The 14,415-nt window shown below is 52.9% G+C and overlaps 1 protein-coding gene across 1 annotated transcript; it reads right to left on the reverse strand.

Annotated features, from left to right (window-relative positions):
* Positions 1-918: 918 nt before the first annotated feature.
* LOC102006397 (chromosome unknown open reading frame, human C16orf71) lies at positions 919-14,337 on the reverse strand. The gene is given in 10 exon segments (XM_005391277.2): positions 919-1,441; positions 3,015-3,137; positions 3,139-3,292; positions 4,689-4,796; positions 5,214-5,357; positions 6,926-7,067; positions 8,619-8,736; positions 10,655-11,128; positions 12,441-12,587; positions 13,696-14,337. Coding segments are annotated over 10 exon segments (1,659 nt in total). The 5' UTR covers positions 13,804-14,337; the 3' UTR covers positions 919-1,300.
* Positions 14,338-14,415: the final 78 nt, after the last annotated feature.

Raw genomic sequence — 14,415 nt, forward strand, 5'->3', positions numbered from 1 at the left:
GCTTAACATGCCCTTCTTGAGCTGGAAGTCATCAATAGGCAGGAATGTGTCATCCACAAGTTTTACTAGACTTAGGCTACAGCATAAGGGGGAACAGTGCATGGATGAACCCCTAAAAGTATGGGGAGGGTATTTATAAAGGAGAAAAGCTGGGCTTGTGCGGGTGTAGTCTCAGACTGGTCAAGGGGTAGGGGACGGCCCCTCACAGACATACTGGAAGAGGCCGATAAAGCAGTAGAACCATCTATGATGGGTCCACAGCTGAAGTCTGTACAGCCAAAGCCAATGTCTCCCAGAAGCTGGGAGTGGTGGTGCATACCTGTAATTCCTGAGAGGCTGAGGCAGGAGCATCCTAAGTTTGAGCCCAGCTGGGCAATTTAGCGAGACCCTATCTCAACAAAAGGGGGAGCTGGGGTGGGGACACAGCTCAATTGAAAGGCCCTCAGTTGAATTCTCAGTGATGCAGAAAACAAAAACCTCCCTGATGGAGCTGGGCCGGCTGCAATGTGTTTAGAAGGGCATCAGATCCTTCTCTCCTGTCTCACCAAGGCCTGGGCTTACTTCCCTCCTTTTTAGGGGACCCTGCAGGCCACAGAGGCATCCCCACCTCAGCAGGCGTCTCCCACAGAGCCCTCCTGCCCGCCTGCCCACTGCAGGAGCCGCTCCTTCTGCTGTTCCAGGCTTGACTGCTGCTGCTCACCCTCTGACTGCCGGGACTGTCACCCCCTGCTGACCTGGATGAAAGGGTTCAGGCTCTGGGTGCCTGTGCTGTGAGACAGCCTCCAGGACTCCTGTGAGTGGGGAGCCGTGGCAAGGAGAGCAGTAAACATGGTGCCCAGCTGGCTTTGAACCCAGGTCTGAACTCCCGCCACCTCGTCCCTCCAGCTTGCCTTGACAGACGTAGTTCACAGACAGAGCTGAAGCTGGAACAGAGTTTATTTTTTATTACTGTGAAACATTCTAAATGAACTTCCTGCTATGAAGAGGTGTGCGGATGAGAGAAAATGAAGTTAGAGGGGGGAAAAGTCACCCTTGCTTTTGACAGTTAAACAGCTGCAGCAGGGCGGAGGGCAAGGAGAGGTGGCCTGGAGCAGCTTCCTTCTGCTTTTGTGGAGCGGGGGGCGCTTTGTGTGGCCTTTGTGGAAGCCAATGGAGACGCCCCTTTTGGCTGGGTGGGAGCTGAGGGGCAGGTCTGCAGGGCAGGAGTCTGAGGCCGTGACGTTGGCTGCCTGTGGCTGGAGTTTGTGTGATGGTGCCGCTGGCTGAGGGTGGCCAGAGTCACGTGGGGTCTTCTGCCTGCTCAGGACTCGCTACGGAGGGATCCCTGGGCCCTCTCAGCACTGTGCAGCCGAACCCTCTGTTGCCCCCGTGCCCATGGCATGGAGACATCCAGATGACAGTGATTTTTCTGCTGTTCCATGGGGCAGGCTGGGGCAGCATCCTGGAAACCCGTTAGCAAGAGATCAGCACTGAGAAGGCAGTCACGAAAGGACCCTGGGGCGGGGTAGGGTAAGGCTTGCGGGGTAAGCGGGGCAGAGAGCACAGGCATCTCCTGTTCAGGCCGGGCCCCAGCTGTCACTGGACCCGATGAGGTGGGTGCCTTTATCTAGTACGAGACGGTTTTCAGTGTTACAGCATCTAGTCTGCGAAGGCCAACACCTCCTTCAGTCTGGAAGGCCCCCAGAAACTGCGTGTGCCTTTATGTCTTAGGCAAAGAAAAAACCAAAACAGCAAATTTCAGTTGTTAGCCCTTTTCCAAAAGTGCATGTCTGTGGGCATGTACATGTGTATGTTAATTTAATACACAACATAGCAAATCTCCAGGGACCTAGAAAATCAGGCTCAAATCTCCTTCAGCCTGAATTTTGGCTGAATGTGGTGGCACAGACCTGTAATCCCAGCACTCTTGAGAGGCTGAGGCAGAAGGATCACAAGTTCTAGTCTAGCCTGGCTGGCTTAGCAAGACCCTGTCTCAAAATAAAAAATTTAAAGCAGGCTAAGGATGTAAATCAATGCAAAGTTCCTAGGTTCAATCTCTAGTACCATACATGCATTGCTTCTCAGCCTTTTGGCTAAGATCAAGTCTAGTACCATATACCCCACACACAGACACCACTAGATTTTAAAAATACCTGGTATGATGGAAGTAATATTTATTAAAGAAAAAAATATGTAGAAGTGGGAAAAGATGAAAGTGTCTTCCTGTCCCACCAGAGAACGAATGACATTGTGTCCGGATGTTTTCTTCCAGCCTCTTCAGAGGACTGGGGCCACTTTGTTTCCCAGAGTTCTTGTCCTGGTATTTTGTTTTTGTTTTTGGAGACAAGGTCTCATTAATTCACTGAGTTGCCCAAGCTGGGCTTGAGTTTGCCATTCTCCTGCCTCAGCCTCCCAGAGTCCTGGAATTACAGACATATACCACCATGCCTAGCTTACTGTCATGTTCTATGCACAAATTTGTGTTTGCATCTTTTGCGTGGGTACGTAACAATGCAGTGGCCAAATCTATCCTTCAATCCTTCCTTCCTTCCTTCCTTCCCTTCCTTCCTTCCTTCCTCCCTCCTTCCCCCTCTCTCTCTCTTTGTTTCAGTACCAGGAACCGAACTCATGACCTCCTGCTTGCCAGGCAGGCACTTATGTCACTGAGCTATATTCCTGGCCCTTCCTTCCTCCCTCCCTCCTTCCCTCCCTCTGTCCCTTCCTTCCTTCCTCCCTTCCTTCCTTCCCTCCCTCTGTCCCTTCCTTCCTTCCTCCCTTCCTTCCTTCGCTCCTTCTCTCCCTCCCTCCCTCCCTTTTTGTGGTACTGGGGAATGAATCTAGGGTCTTTGCACTCAGCTACATCCCCAGCCCTTTACTATTTTTCATTTTGAGACAGCGTCCCACCAGGTTACCCAGGCTGTGCTCCATCTTGGGATCCTCCTGCCTAGCCTTTCAGGGAGCTGGGGTGAGAGGACCACCAAGGCCTGTGTGGCTAGAAAGTGAGGCAGCCCGGCCTGCTCTTCAGATCTCCTTACCTGAGGAGCCTGCAGCTGGCCCAGAGGAGACACCAGGGTCTCCCTGGCTGACGCTGGCCCCAGGGCCCCGGGGTGTCCTGGGAGTCTGGTCTGGGCACTCTGCCCCTCTGCCCAGAGTTTTTGTGTCTTCCTTTTTCTCACTTCTGGATCTGGCTGCATCTTCAGTGACCTGAGCTCTCTGGCCACAGCTACGCCCGCTCGCAGGCAGTTGGGGCAGAGCCGTTCCCTTCCGAAATGCCCTCAGCTGCTGGAGAAGCTGGCTCTTCCCAGTACAGTCCCTGGAAAGCAGCAAAACCAACCTCAGTCCATACCACACAGAGGGGGCCCAGCCATCGCCCCCCGGCACTGGAACCAAGGGGGTTTCAGTGATCTCTGACGACTGCAGGGGTCCAGTTAGGCAGCAGTGGGATGACGGCTAGTGTGGTGTCTCCACCCCCGGGGGCAGTGACAGAGGTATCACACAAAAGTGGAGTGTTTCCCTCTCCCACAAGTGACTCCAGGAGCCCCCAGAGATCCCCACCAAACAGGAAAGGCAGCTAGAAAAACATCACCATCTGCCCTGAATTCCCTCTCCAAGTTTAGGTTTTAGTTGGTTAAACTAACTGAGAGGTAAGTCTAGAAAGAAGACGCAGACCATGGACATTGTTCTGGGCAGAGCTGTCCAGAGGAATGCAGCTCCTTTCCCAGTCAGCATGGGAGGGAACACTCTTAATGTCTCAAAGCCTGGGCCAACAAAACCACAGCCACTGACAGCACCTGCTAGTGCCGACTCTGGAATCCTTGGAGTGAGAATAAAAACTGTCCCCCAGTCCCGGGTGAAGACAGGCCTGGCGACACGAAGGCATTTGTGGAAGGAGCAGACTGGGCTTGGATGCCAATCATCTGACCCAGAGCTGCAGACCAGGAAGCGGGTGCTCAGTTCAGGCGCCACAGAGCAAGGCTTGGATTCGGGTGGTGAGACTAGCAGAAGCGCTCTGACCTTCGCCCACACACTGACCCTTGCCGAGGAAGCATGGCCCTGGCCAGGGCCACTGCGGAGGGAAGGAGAGACACTTCCAGGGCCAGACTCAAACGGAAAAGCCACAGTGAGCTCCACGTGTGTGCCTGGGTCTAGCACGCACGGAGGGGCTGCAGCTCCTGCCCTGTGGTCTTGCTGCACGCTAACCATGTCCCCCGCTTCTGGCAAGGCACCCGGTCAATGCTTCGCCTGTTTCCTTCTATTTTTTTCTGACATGCCTAATCGCACAGTGCAGAGAGGCCGGATACTCCCAGTGCTAGCCACTGCCACAGTGGGTGACTCTCATTCACCCCTAGGCTACAGTGGGGCCTCCCTCACCTCTCCGAGTCTGACACTGGAATTCACCCAGGCCTTTCCTTCCTGGCTAACAACCACCTCTGGTTCCATCACTACACTTGCCCTTCACTTCCACGGCCGCCTGTGGCAGGAGCAAGTGCGTAGGAGGAGAATACACTGAGCCACCCTCGGGAGGAGCTGGGGTGTCCTCAGTGATGCCCAAGGCACAGCCGGCCAGGTTGGGGTAGAGGCTGGGCCCCACCGGGCTCCCATGGGTCCTAGACACCGCCTACCCTCACTGGCAAGTCCTTAAGGTGCAGGACAGGGTTGATAGCCAAGATGGCCAGGATGCCTGGGCGGTGGCGGCCCCTTGTGCTTACCGTAGGCTCCAGGAGGAAAGAGGTGCCTGCTGCGCTGGGCCCTGCTGGTCTCCCAGAGCCTCTGTGTCCTCCTCCTCCTCCCCACTGTCAGAGGAGCTGCGGCTGAGACTGTGAAGCAAAATAAATTAGGTTCTCTGCATGAATCCCAAAGCATTCTGCCAGGCCTGGTCCCCACCCAGGACTTGGAGTGCTCAGGTCCCCTTGGGGATCTAAGGCTGGGGTGGCAGCCAGCCAAAGCGCAACAGCTGAAATCACGGGGCTGCTGGATTTCCTGCCAAATGGTGGAGACAGGGCGCAGGTGATGGACTCCAGTCTAGATGAAGTTTGCCCTCTGCCCCTCTCCACAGGGGGCCAAGCGGGATGGGCCAGGCCCAGTTCCTGGCTAAATGCACTTGTCAAATAAGCCATGTTCTGAGTCTTTCCAAGTTCCTGCTTTTCCCTAGCAGGAACTGCCAAGGCCTTGTGGGGCCAGTGGGGGACTCTGCCAAGCAGAGAGCCTGCTGCAGGGCTGGCACTGCTCTGTACCTTCCTGGGGACTGGTCTCGTGGCTCCGGCGGTTCTGTCTGTCGCAGGTCAATGAAGATGGTAGGAGGCTCTGTCTTCAGCCTCATGCCCCCAGCTAGCTTCTGGCCTGGCACAGCCTGAGAGCCCAGCTTCATAGAAGTACATCTGAGGTGAGAGAACCAGGGTGGCCCATTCCTTTCTCTGGGACAAGGACCTGCTGGACTTGTCATATCACAGTGCTCATGGTGGCCCTGAATGGGTACCCACCGTGTATGGGTAAGTACCGTAAACCCTTCTGAGTATGTGTGTGGTACTGGGAACTGAACCCAGAACCTGGTGCATGCTAAGCAAGTACACTACTACTGAGCTACAATCCCATCCCCCTCCTTCCTTCCTTCCTTTCTTTCTTTCTTTCTTTCTTTTTTTTTTTTTTTTTTTTTTTTTTTTTTTTTGAGATGGAGTCTACATAGTTTAGACTGGCCTTGAACAAACTATGTAGCCCAGGCTGGCCTGGAACTCAAGGTGATCCTCTTGCCTCAGCCTCATGGAATTAAAGGTGTGCATCACCATGCCCAGCTCCAACACCATCCCTTTTTATTTCTTAAATTAAGATAGGGTCTTTCTAGGTTGCCCAGGCTGGCCTCAAAATTATAATCCTCCTGCCTCAGCCTCCTGAATAGCTGAGATTACAGGTGTGCACCATTTTACCTGGCTCTGTGTACTTTCTATTCCCCAGAACCACCCTCAAGACAGGCCAGTGCTGTCCAGTAGAACTTGCATGACATCTGATATCTGTCTGTGCTGTCCAGTATGGTAGCCACTTACCACAGGTAGCTGTTTAAATTTATACAGAAACTAAGTCATGGTGACACATGCCTCTGATCCCATTACTCTGTTAGACTGAAGCATGAGGAATGCAAATTTGAGTTCAGCTTGGCCGTTTAACAACTAGGCAAGACCCTGTCTCAAAATAGATAAGAAGGCACTAGGCCATGGTTCAAGTCCAGTACTGCAAAAATAAATAAATTCATATGTAAGCTAAGTAAACTGAAATGAATACAAGAAAATAAAAATTTCAGTTCCTCAGTCACACCTGCCACATTTCAAGTGCTCAGTTGCCACATGTGGCTCGTGGCTACCATACTGGATAGTACACATGTGGCCATGTCTATTAGACATCCGGGTCAGTGAAAGAAGGAGATGCATTGACTTCCAGGTTCCTAAAAGGGTGGAGCACCCAAAGTGTGGGAGGGGAGAGGTACAGTTGGGTCTCCAGGGACTCCAGGGCTCTATCTCTCCTTCAACTTCCCCCATCTGTGGCCTGCTTTTCTCCATATGCACCCACAGGTGCCAACAGCCCTTCACAGGGCTACAGAGGGACAAACCTTAAGGAAAAGCGCTGATTGGCCTGGCTGGGACACAAACCCAGGGCTGGACGCACCAGCATGGCATGAGGGGAAGGAACTACTTCCAGGGAGACTAAGTGGACGGTAGAAGGAGGTCCCCTAGGTTTGGGGCAGATACTTTGGGGTCTCAACTCTCAGCTCTGCCATTTATAGCCTTGGGAAGGCAACTTCTCTCAGCCCCAGATTCCAGGCTGCCTGCCTGACCCAGTTCTTGAGATTAAATGAGGAAGCAGCATATCAAGTGCCTCACGCACAGCAGGCCCTATCCGTGCTGCCTGACATGGGCCAGTCTTGAGGACACAGGCCATGGCGGGCACCAAGTCTCACCTGCTTCCGGCCTCCTGTTCTTTGGTGTCTTTGCGCACACGGGCAGGCACCTTCTGGGCAGAGGTGGGGGTTCCATGCTGCGTCGCACACAGGAGGACCAGCTGCTCCAGAAGCCTGTCCTGGGATCGTGGCACAGTGTGGCCTGGGGTTGCAGAGAGGACACGGATTAGTGGGGAGGACCCCTTTGATTTACAGCAGCTGGAGCCTCGAGGATGCCTGAGTCTCCTCTTCCAGGGTGCACCTCAGGCTTACCCGTATCTGCCCCACCCCAGCTTTTCGCAAGGTTCCTCTGGCTGAGTAGGGCCAAGGGGAACAGTATCTGTATGAGTAGGTACTGTGCATTTGAGCCTCATGAAGGAGTGCCTTACTGTTTTGTTTTGAAACAGGGTCTTGCCATGTAGTTCAGGCCGGCCTTGAACTTGCTATGTAGCCCAAGCTGGCCTCAGCTCTCAGTGATCCTCTTGCCTCAGCCTCAAGCTACTGGGATTACAGGCATGCACCACCATGCCTAGCTTCCAAGTTTTCTTCATTTTAACACTGCAACCAACATCCTTGAATATATACCCTTACCCACTAGGGTATATGTTCAGGAGAGATTTTTTTTTAATGGAATAGTTTGAGCAGGGTGTGGTGCCACACACCTGTACCAAGCTGAACTATATAGTGAGACTCTGTCTCAAAAAAACAAAAACAAAGCAATACGAAATGGAATAGCTTGATTAAGGGGTTTTGTACCTTTAAAATAGGGACTTCCGTTGGGTGTAGTAGCGCACGCCTGTAATCCCAGCACTCAGAAGGCTGAGGCAGGAGGATTGTTGCAAGTTCAAGGCCAGCTTGGGCTACACAGTAAGACCCTGTCTCAAGTAAACACATAACTAGGGACTAGATTCTGCCACACTGTTCTTCAGAAAGGGTGTGTCTACTATACCTACATCTGCTCCCATTGGGAGGGTCTCTTTCTCTACATCCTGCATGAGAGGAGTGAATTACCAACAAAACTATGCTGAAAAGGGGGCAGGCACTGTGGGTCTCTGCCGTGGAACTGGAGCAGGAACCCTGGTGCCCGCCTTGCTCCTCAGCTGCAGCTCTGCCTTGCTGTGTGGGCCTCAGCTAGTGGTGAGGGGGTGGAGGGTTTCTGTGTTGTTTGCACAACTGCCCAGAGCCAGGCCAGTGACAAGTGCAGTAACAGAGGCGACATCTTCCTGTGAGCCAGGAAGGCAAGAGTGTGCCAAAGAGCTGACTGAAGGCTGGGCGTGGTGGTGCATGCCTGTAATCCCAGCACTCAGGAGGCTGAGGCAGGAGGATTGCTGCGAGTTCGAGGCCAGCCTGAACTGCATAGTGAGGCCCTGTCTCAAAAAGGAAAAAAAAAAAAAGCTGACTGAAAGATTGAAAGAGGCAGAAATGTCCTTCCTCTGAGTAACCTTCCCTGGGAAGAAAGGGAGGAAGTACAAAGAGGAAAAGGTCCAGGAGCTAGGACACACCTGGTATACAGCAGCAAACTGTATGTATGTTGGGTGAATGCATGAAGTCTTGCAAGGTCAGGCAACACAAGGTTTAGGGCCGCAAGGGGCGAAGCAAGTACAGAGAAAACATGGCCACCGGGCTGACTGTGCCTAGACCACAGCCCTCCGTCACCGAGGCCCTAGAAGGAGCTTCTTGTGGGGTTCACTGGGGCTGTGGTGTTCAGTCAGACCTTGGCCTTGGCAGAGGTCAGCTGCCCACCACGCGCTTCTGGGTGCACAATTTCCCTGGTTGTCTTCGCTCGCTGGCAGACTCTGAAGGATGTAATCCAAGTCCCACTCTTCAAGTTGCTGAAACAATGAAGCTGGTGATTACAACGCTGCCCCAGGGTCCCAGAGGCAGTGACCTCTGTTTTCACAGCTGCCCGGACCAGGGGCATGTGTCACGGGTGTTGTGGGGTAGAAATCGGGGGTCAAATGCATGTCCACAGAGGCATGCATCCTCCCTTGTGATGATTACAGCCAAGCTCTTCCTGTAAGGCAGAGCCTGTGTGTCTTGGGGCTTCCTTCTTATGCCTTTAGTATGACAATACTTTTTCCCTTCAGTCAGATTCTCTTGGTATATTTTAGATATACATAGTAATCACTTTCCTCATAGGGAATTGGTAAATACTTTTTGTTTCAGGCCACAAAAATGTTGTTTGACCAGGAGGAAACCCCGTGTTGTTTTGTTCAGGTTCATACAGGTTTGGGATGTTTGGAGCTTTAAGAAGTTTGGCTTTTTTAAGAAACAGGTGGTTGTACCAAAGGCTCCAAGTGGAGAACTGGGCCGGGAGGAGGACAGGTGGCGATCAAGGGGTGGAGGAAGTTAACTGAGAATGGGTCGTCTTTTGGGGCACTGGGAATGCGACCCCAGGCCTCATGCATACTAGGCAAGCTTTCTAACGCTGAGCTCCACCTGCAGCGAAAGTGAGTGTTCATTATACATGACCTCATTCTTGCAGCCCTATAGATGAGGAAAAACGAAAGTTGTCAGGGATGAGCAGAAAGGAGAAGGTGGCTTATGTAAACAGTAACGGGGAAAAAAAAGTCTGTGTATTCCTTGGTACTAGTTTTCTCTATGTTGTTAAGAAAAATTGTCTGAATCAGGCATGTGGGTACACACGTATAATCCCAGTACTCTGGGAGGCTGAGGCAGGACGATTACAAGTTCAAGCCCAGCCTGGCCAACTTAGCAAAGCCCAGTCTCAAAATTTAAAAAGTAAAAATACTACAAAAAAGAAAAATGGTCTGGCATATGCATGCCAGGCTGGAGCTTCTTTGTTTAGGCCCACCTGCACAGGGAAGGCAAGCTGGTTCATGCAGCTGGCCAGGCCCAGCTAGTTTATAACCCTATGAAATTCTGTGTGTGTGTGTGTGTGTGTGTGTGTGTGTGTGTGTGTGTGTGTGAGAGAGAGAGAGAGAGAGAGAGAGAGGGAGGGAGAGAGAACGCCTTTTCCTGTTCGCTGGACAAGATAACCCCAAAGGTCACCCTTGTGTCACTCTAGGATACTGACTACGGACTCCCTACTCTGCAATCATCTTAGCATTTCCTTCTTGTTTTGTTTCACAAACTCCATCTCTCCTAGCCTGCCTCCCTTTTCTGGTATTGGGGACTGGACCCAGGACCTTTTCACTGAGCTCTAGCTCCAGCCCTTTTTTTTTATTTTGAGACAAGATCTCACTAAAGTTGCTAAACTGGGCTCTAATTTACAACCCTCCTGCTTCAGCCTCCCAGGGTGCTGGATTACAGGTATACACCACCACACCTAGTTTCCTAATTCTGCTAAACTGACTTCGTCACCTTGCTGGTTCCCTCATTCATGTGCTGACTCCAACTTGAACAAGTGCTTCTGTTGTATGAGAATGAGGGCTTCCACTTGTAGAGTATCGTTTTGACAGTGCCTGGCTCTATACTTTGTATGTGGCCATAGGTATTTAGAAGCATCCCCTTGGGATCAGCATTCTTTTTTTTTCTCTCTAAAGAAGGCTTAGTCTGCCTGCTCTTCTGTGTTCTCATTAACCCTCCCCTGAGGTGAGCTCCTGGCCCAGATCACCCGCCCTCTGAGGCAGGCAGGCTGCCTGCTGGTTGGTGGACTGAGGAGTCTCAAGTCCACTGGTTCTAGCCTCACTATGAGGTGAGCCCGCTGGTTCTAGCCTCAGCACGCTGGGAGGCGGCCATGCTGCAAGCGACAGGTCTGAGCAGGAGCTGGGCAGTGGAGACACCTACCTGGAGCGAGAGTACAGGCTGGCCTTCCCACGGCCCCTTCAAGTGGGCTGCTAGCCTGGGACCTGACTCTGCAGCCTGGCCTTGGTCACCGCAGGCTGCACCCTGGGGACCCCAGGTTACTTTCTGGAGCACATCCTTCTCTATCATCTTCCGCCTCTCCTGGCGGAGGGCTCTGCGATTTGCACAGTCTTGCCAGGCAGCACCCAAGGGCTCTGTCTTCGGCTGTCCTTCAGAGGCAAGAGTAGCTTCTCCCTGCAGACCCCAGGGAGGATCCTGGAATCCTTTGGTGTTGAAGGATAGGCTCCCAAGTTCACCTTCCTGCCACGCCTCCTCTGTCCAAGGAAGAATTCGGGTCTCAGCACAGCTCTTGAGTGGCTGGCCAGGGCTCCTTCCTTCCCAAGAGGCGCACTCCTTTGTCCTTGCGTTCTGTTCATTCCCGGGTTCTGCAGTGAGTCCCATAGCCTCCACAACTGGCTGTTGAGATAACATGCATCCTCTGCTAGCATCCACAAAAACACAGCTCAGGGCATTGTTTTTCATGGCACAATACAGATTCAACATACAATTTTCCATTTAAACCATTTTAAATACAGTTTCACAGCCATTCCTACAATTTCTAAAACTCTTCCATTTCCCCCAGCAGAAACCCTACGTCCACCGGCAGTCACTCCTTATTCCCCTTCCTCCTGCCCACATTTTAAAAAAATGTCCAGAAGAGTTGCCAAAGTAACTCTAGACGTGACAAAGACTCAAAACAGTCACTCACACGAAAACTGTCACCTGAACTAACCCAGTGTCCTGGCTGCCCTGGAAATTTCTCCTGTTTGGGTTTTTTTCAGACCTGCTCCTAGGCACAGCTGTTATAGCAGGTGCTATGGATCACATGATTTGGTTAAGCTATTGTGAACCCCATTCACCTGGTTAATGATGCTGGGCAGAATTGAGCTGAGGGTCAACCCAGAGCCCAGGGCTCCTGAAGCTGCTCCCCCCTACCCACCCCCATTATGGAAGTGAGGGCATTTACAGTGTGTTCATTGGAAACTAAGACATTTAACCACAACCACATCAAAGCTGACTCACTGGGGTTGCCCAGGGATGATAGCTGGTGGATGGGTTCTATTTATAAAGGAAGCAATTAATTTTCAGTATCAAGTCATTAAGTTTAGATACAGTTCTCGGTCTTACCCAGGGTACTGGGAAGTGGGGAGACAGCGATAGAAACTGGGTCTGATGTTGGCAATTACTATGACTAGGAGGCCTGGGAGTGTGCTGCAGCCTTTCCTAATCGTGTCCTGGGTAGCAGCCTGCATGTCTGCTCAGGGATTAATGGAGGACCTTCTTCCCTCTGGAGCCTTTCATAGTTGAATGAACGTCTAGGAAGCTTCTGTTTACTTTTCAGGCTCCGAGCCAGGGGGCTGTAAAGCCAGGCAGGTTATGCAGACATTATGACAGGCAGTTGTGACCATGGCCACACAGTGCAGTATCCTAGTAGACAACAGGAAAGGAGGGGACTAGACGAAGGGCAGAGGAGGGCAAAATCAGACAGAAGCAAGTGTGCTGGGCATCCTAGGGGACAGAGACGCCCATGCTACGCGCTTGGGCCCCTGAATACTCTGGTTTGTCCCTGAAGGAGGAAGGACTGAGTGTAGCAGACACCAGACCCAGGGTTTTAGGCACTACAGACCCCTATGTTTAGAGTCTCCTGAGTGCTGTGGACAGACACATACTCCCTTCTGCCAGCAAGGTGCCAGGCTTAATGAGATCCCTTAGCCTGTGTCCTACAGACCTCAGGCGAAGGCCTTTTAGCTCCAGGGACCCAGGTCTCAGATTTGTCACAACTACCAGGGTCTTCAGCCAGCTCCTCGGCCAGGTCTGGAATCAGGACAGGTTGGTTCCGCTGGAAGATGAATGGCTCCTCGGTCTCGAAGTCTGACTGTGGGCAGACAAGGGGGCTTTGGGTGATATGGCTGCACTTGAGTCTCCAGCCCGGCTACCCAGGGGCACTGAGAGAGATCTCTGCCCTCCACTGCTTCCGGCCACTGATTCAGACATGAATCAATTAGCAGTACAACCTCGTGGGCTGAGACCCAGACCTCCCTGTTTGTAAGTGCCCGCCACATCCCAGACCTCACACACAGCAGGTGCTCCATTAATGCCTAGTGCTGAATAAGGGCCTTCAGAGGTGGGGGTGACTGAGACCAGAGTCTAGCCCCCTGCCTACCTTGAGCCACCATCTAACGACGTGCTGTGATGTACAGCCTTGGTGTGCTGTCTCTAAAGAAAGGAGCCTTATATTCATCCTCCACCTTGCAAGGACATCAGAAGGTGTGCAAGTGCTCTGTACACTGAGGCACTGGGATTGCCTTACCCGCTGCTTGACCTTGTGCCCAGATAAGCCCTGAGCACCCACAGCTCTTGTCACATTTGTATTCGCCCCGATATAACCCCAGTGTGGCCCCTTCTAAAACCCTAGCCTTTGCTGAAAGTGCCAAGCGCCAGAGTGTGTGCTGAGAGCCCCTGTACTGTCACATGGGGTGAGGGATCACCGTGCATAGGCACGTGGGTTACCGGTGTTAAGCATCCTCAGGGGCCACCTCAGGTGCCTCAAACCACAACTGCAGAAACCCCCCAAGGGCTTATCACAATGCACTGGAATGGTCACCGCTCCGAGTAGTGGTGCTGGCCTCATCAAGATCAGCGCAGCAGGCCTGGGGGCGGTAGATAGACCAAAAAATTCCAAGAACACAGCAGCAGAGCTCACCTGGCTTACAGGTGGGGTCCAGAACCACTACTGACCTGGTGGATGCGGAGCACCAACACGTTTTCAGGGATTACTGACAAGTGCAGAAGGAAGGATGAAGAAGGAAATGGGAACTAGAAAACACCTGTAGGGCCAGAAGATTGAAAGTAAAAGGAAAACAAACTCCATGGATTGGAGGGAGGTCTGCGGAGAGGAGTGCTCCAAAGCTGTCCCTGGCTGGCGTCACGCTCATCATGGGGAGAAAGGGCACTCAGGGCCTGCAGGGAAAGCTCTTGCTCACCAAGGATGAGTCGGAGTCCAGGGATGGGAGCTGGGCTTTGGCAGCCTGGAGGATGGCATCCCAGGGGGAGTCCAGGGAGGGCTCCGCGCCTTTGCGTTTCGATGCCATGGGAGCCCAGGCTCACGGCATACTCTCTTTGTGCACAATCATCTGAGGAGCTCTGCAGAGCACACAGGGTGAGGTGGAAACTCTGCGATGAAAACCAACTCCACCGTGACGGTTCTCTTACGGCGCTAAAGCGCTCGCTCCGCGTCACCTCTGAGTCCCACTCAGATCTCCCCACTCCTACTGCCCGTTAACCCCGCCCAGACCGCCGCGAGGCGCCGGTTGCCAAGGCAACTAGATGCCACCGGACCTCCGGTCTAGCCTTTCAATTCCAGCCCTGGGAAGGAGGAATGCCTGTTATTCCCCAGGCCCATCCCACGTCCCGTCCCGCTCCTCATGTCCATCTCCGCCGTCGTGCAGGCCCAGCACCACTAGCCTCGGTCAGCGTCCACCTCCGTCTGCCCTCCCGCGGCTCCAACCCGGCCAAGAGACTCCAGACCGTCCCGCGGTCCCTTTAGTCCCCAGAACCCTCCCTTCAATGCTCTCTCCAGCGTCTTCCGAGATGGGCGCGTCCTGCTTTCTGCATCAGGATTGGCTCCCCCCACCCCAGGGGGGGCGTGTGTCTGTGCGAGCTGCCCACTCATTGGTTGTCGCAGGTGTCAGCGGCCAGCTGGG

This window comes from Chinchilla lanigera, unplaced genomic scaffold (assembly GCF_000276665.1).
Source record: "Chinchilla lanigera isolate Chin_1 unplaced genomic scaffold, ChiLan1.0 scaffold00041, whole genome shotgun sequence".
In the NCBI taxonomy this organism is placed as follows: Eukaryota; Metazoa; Chordata; class Mammalia; order Rodentia; family Chinchillidae; genus Chinchilla; species Chinchilla lanigera.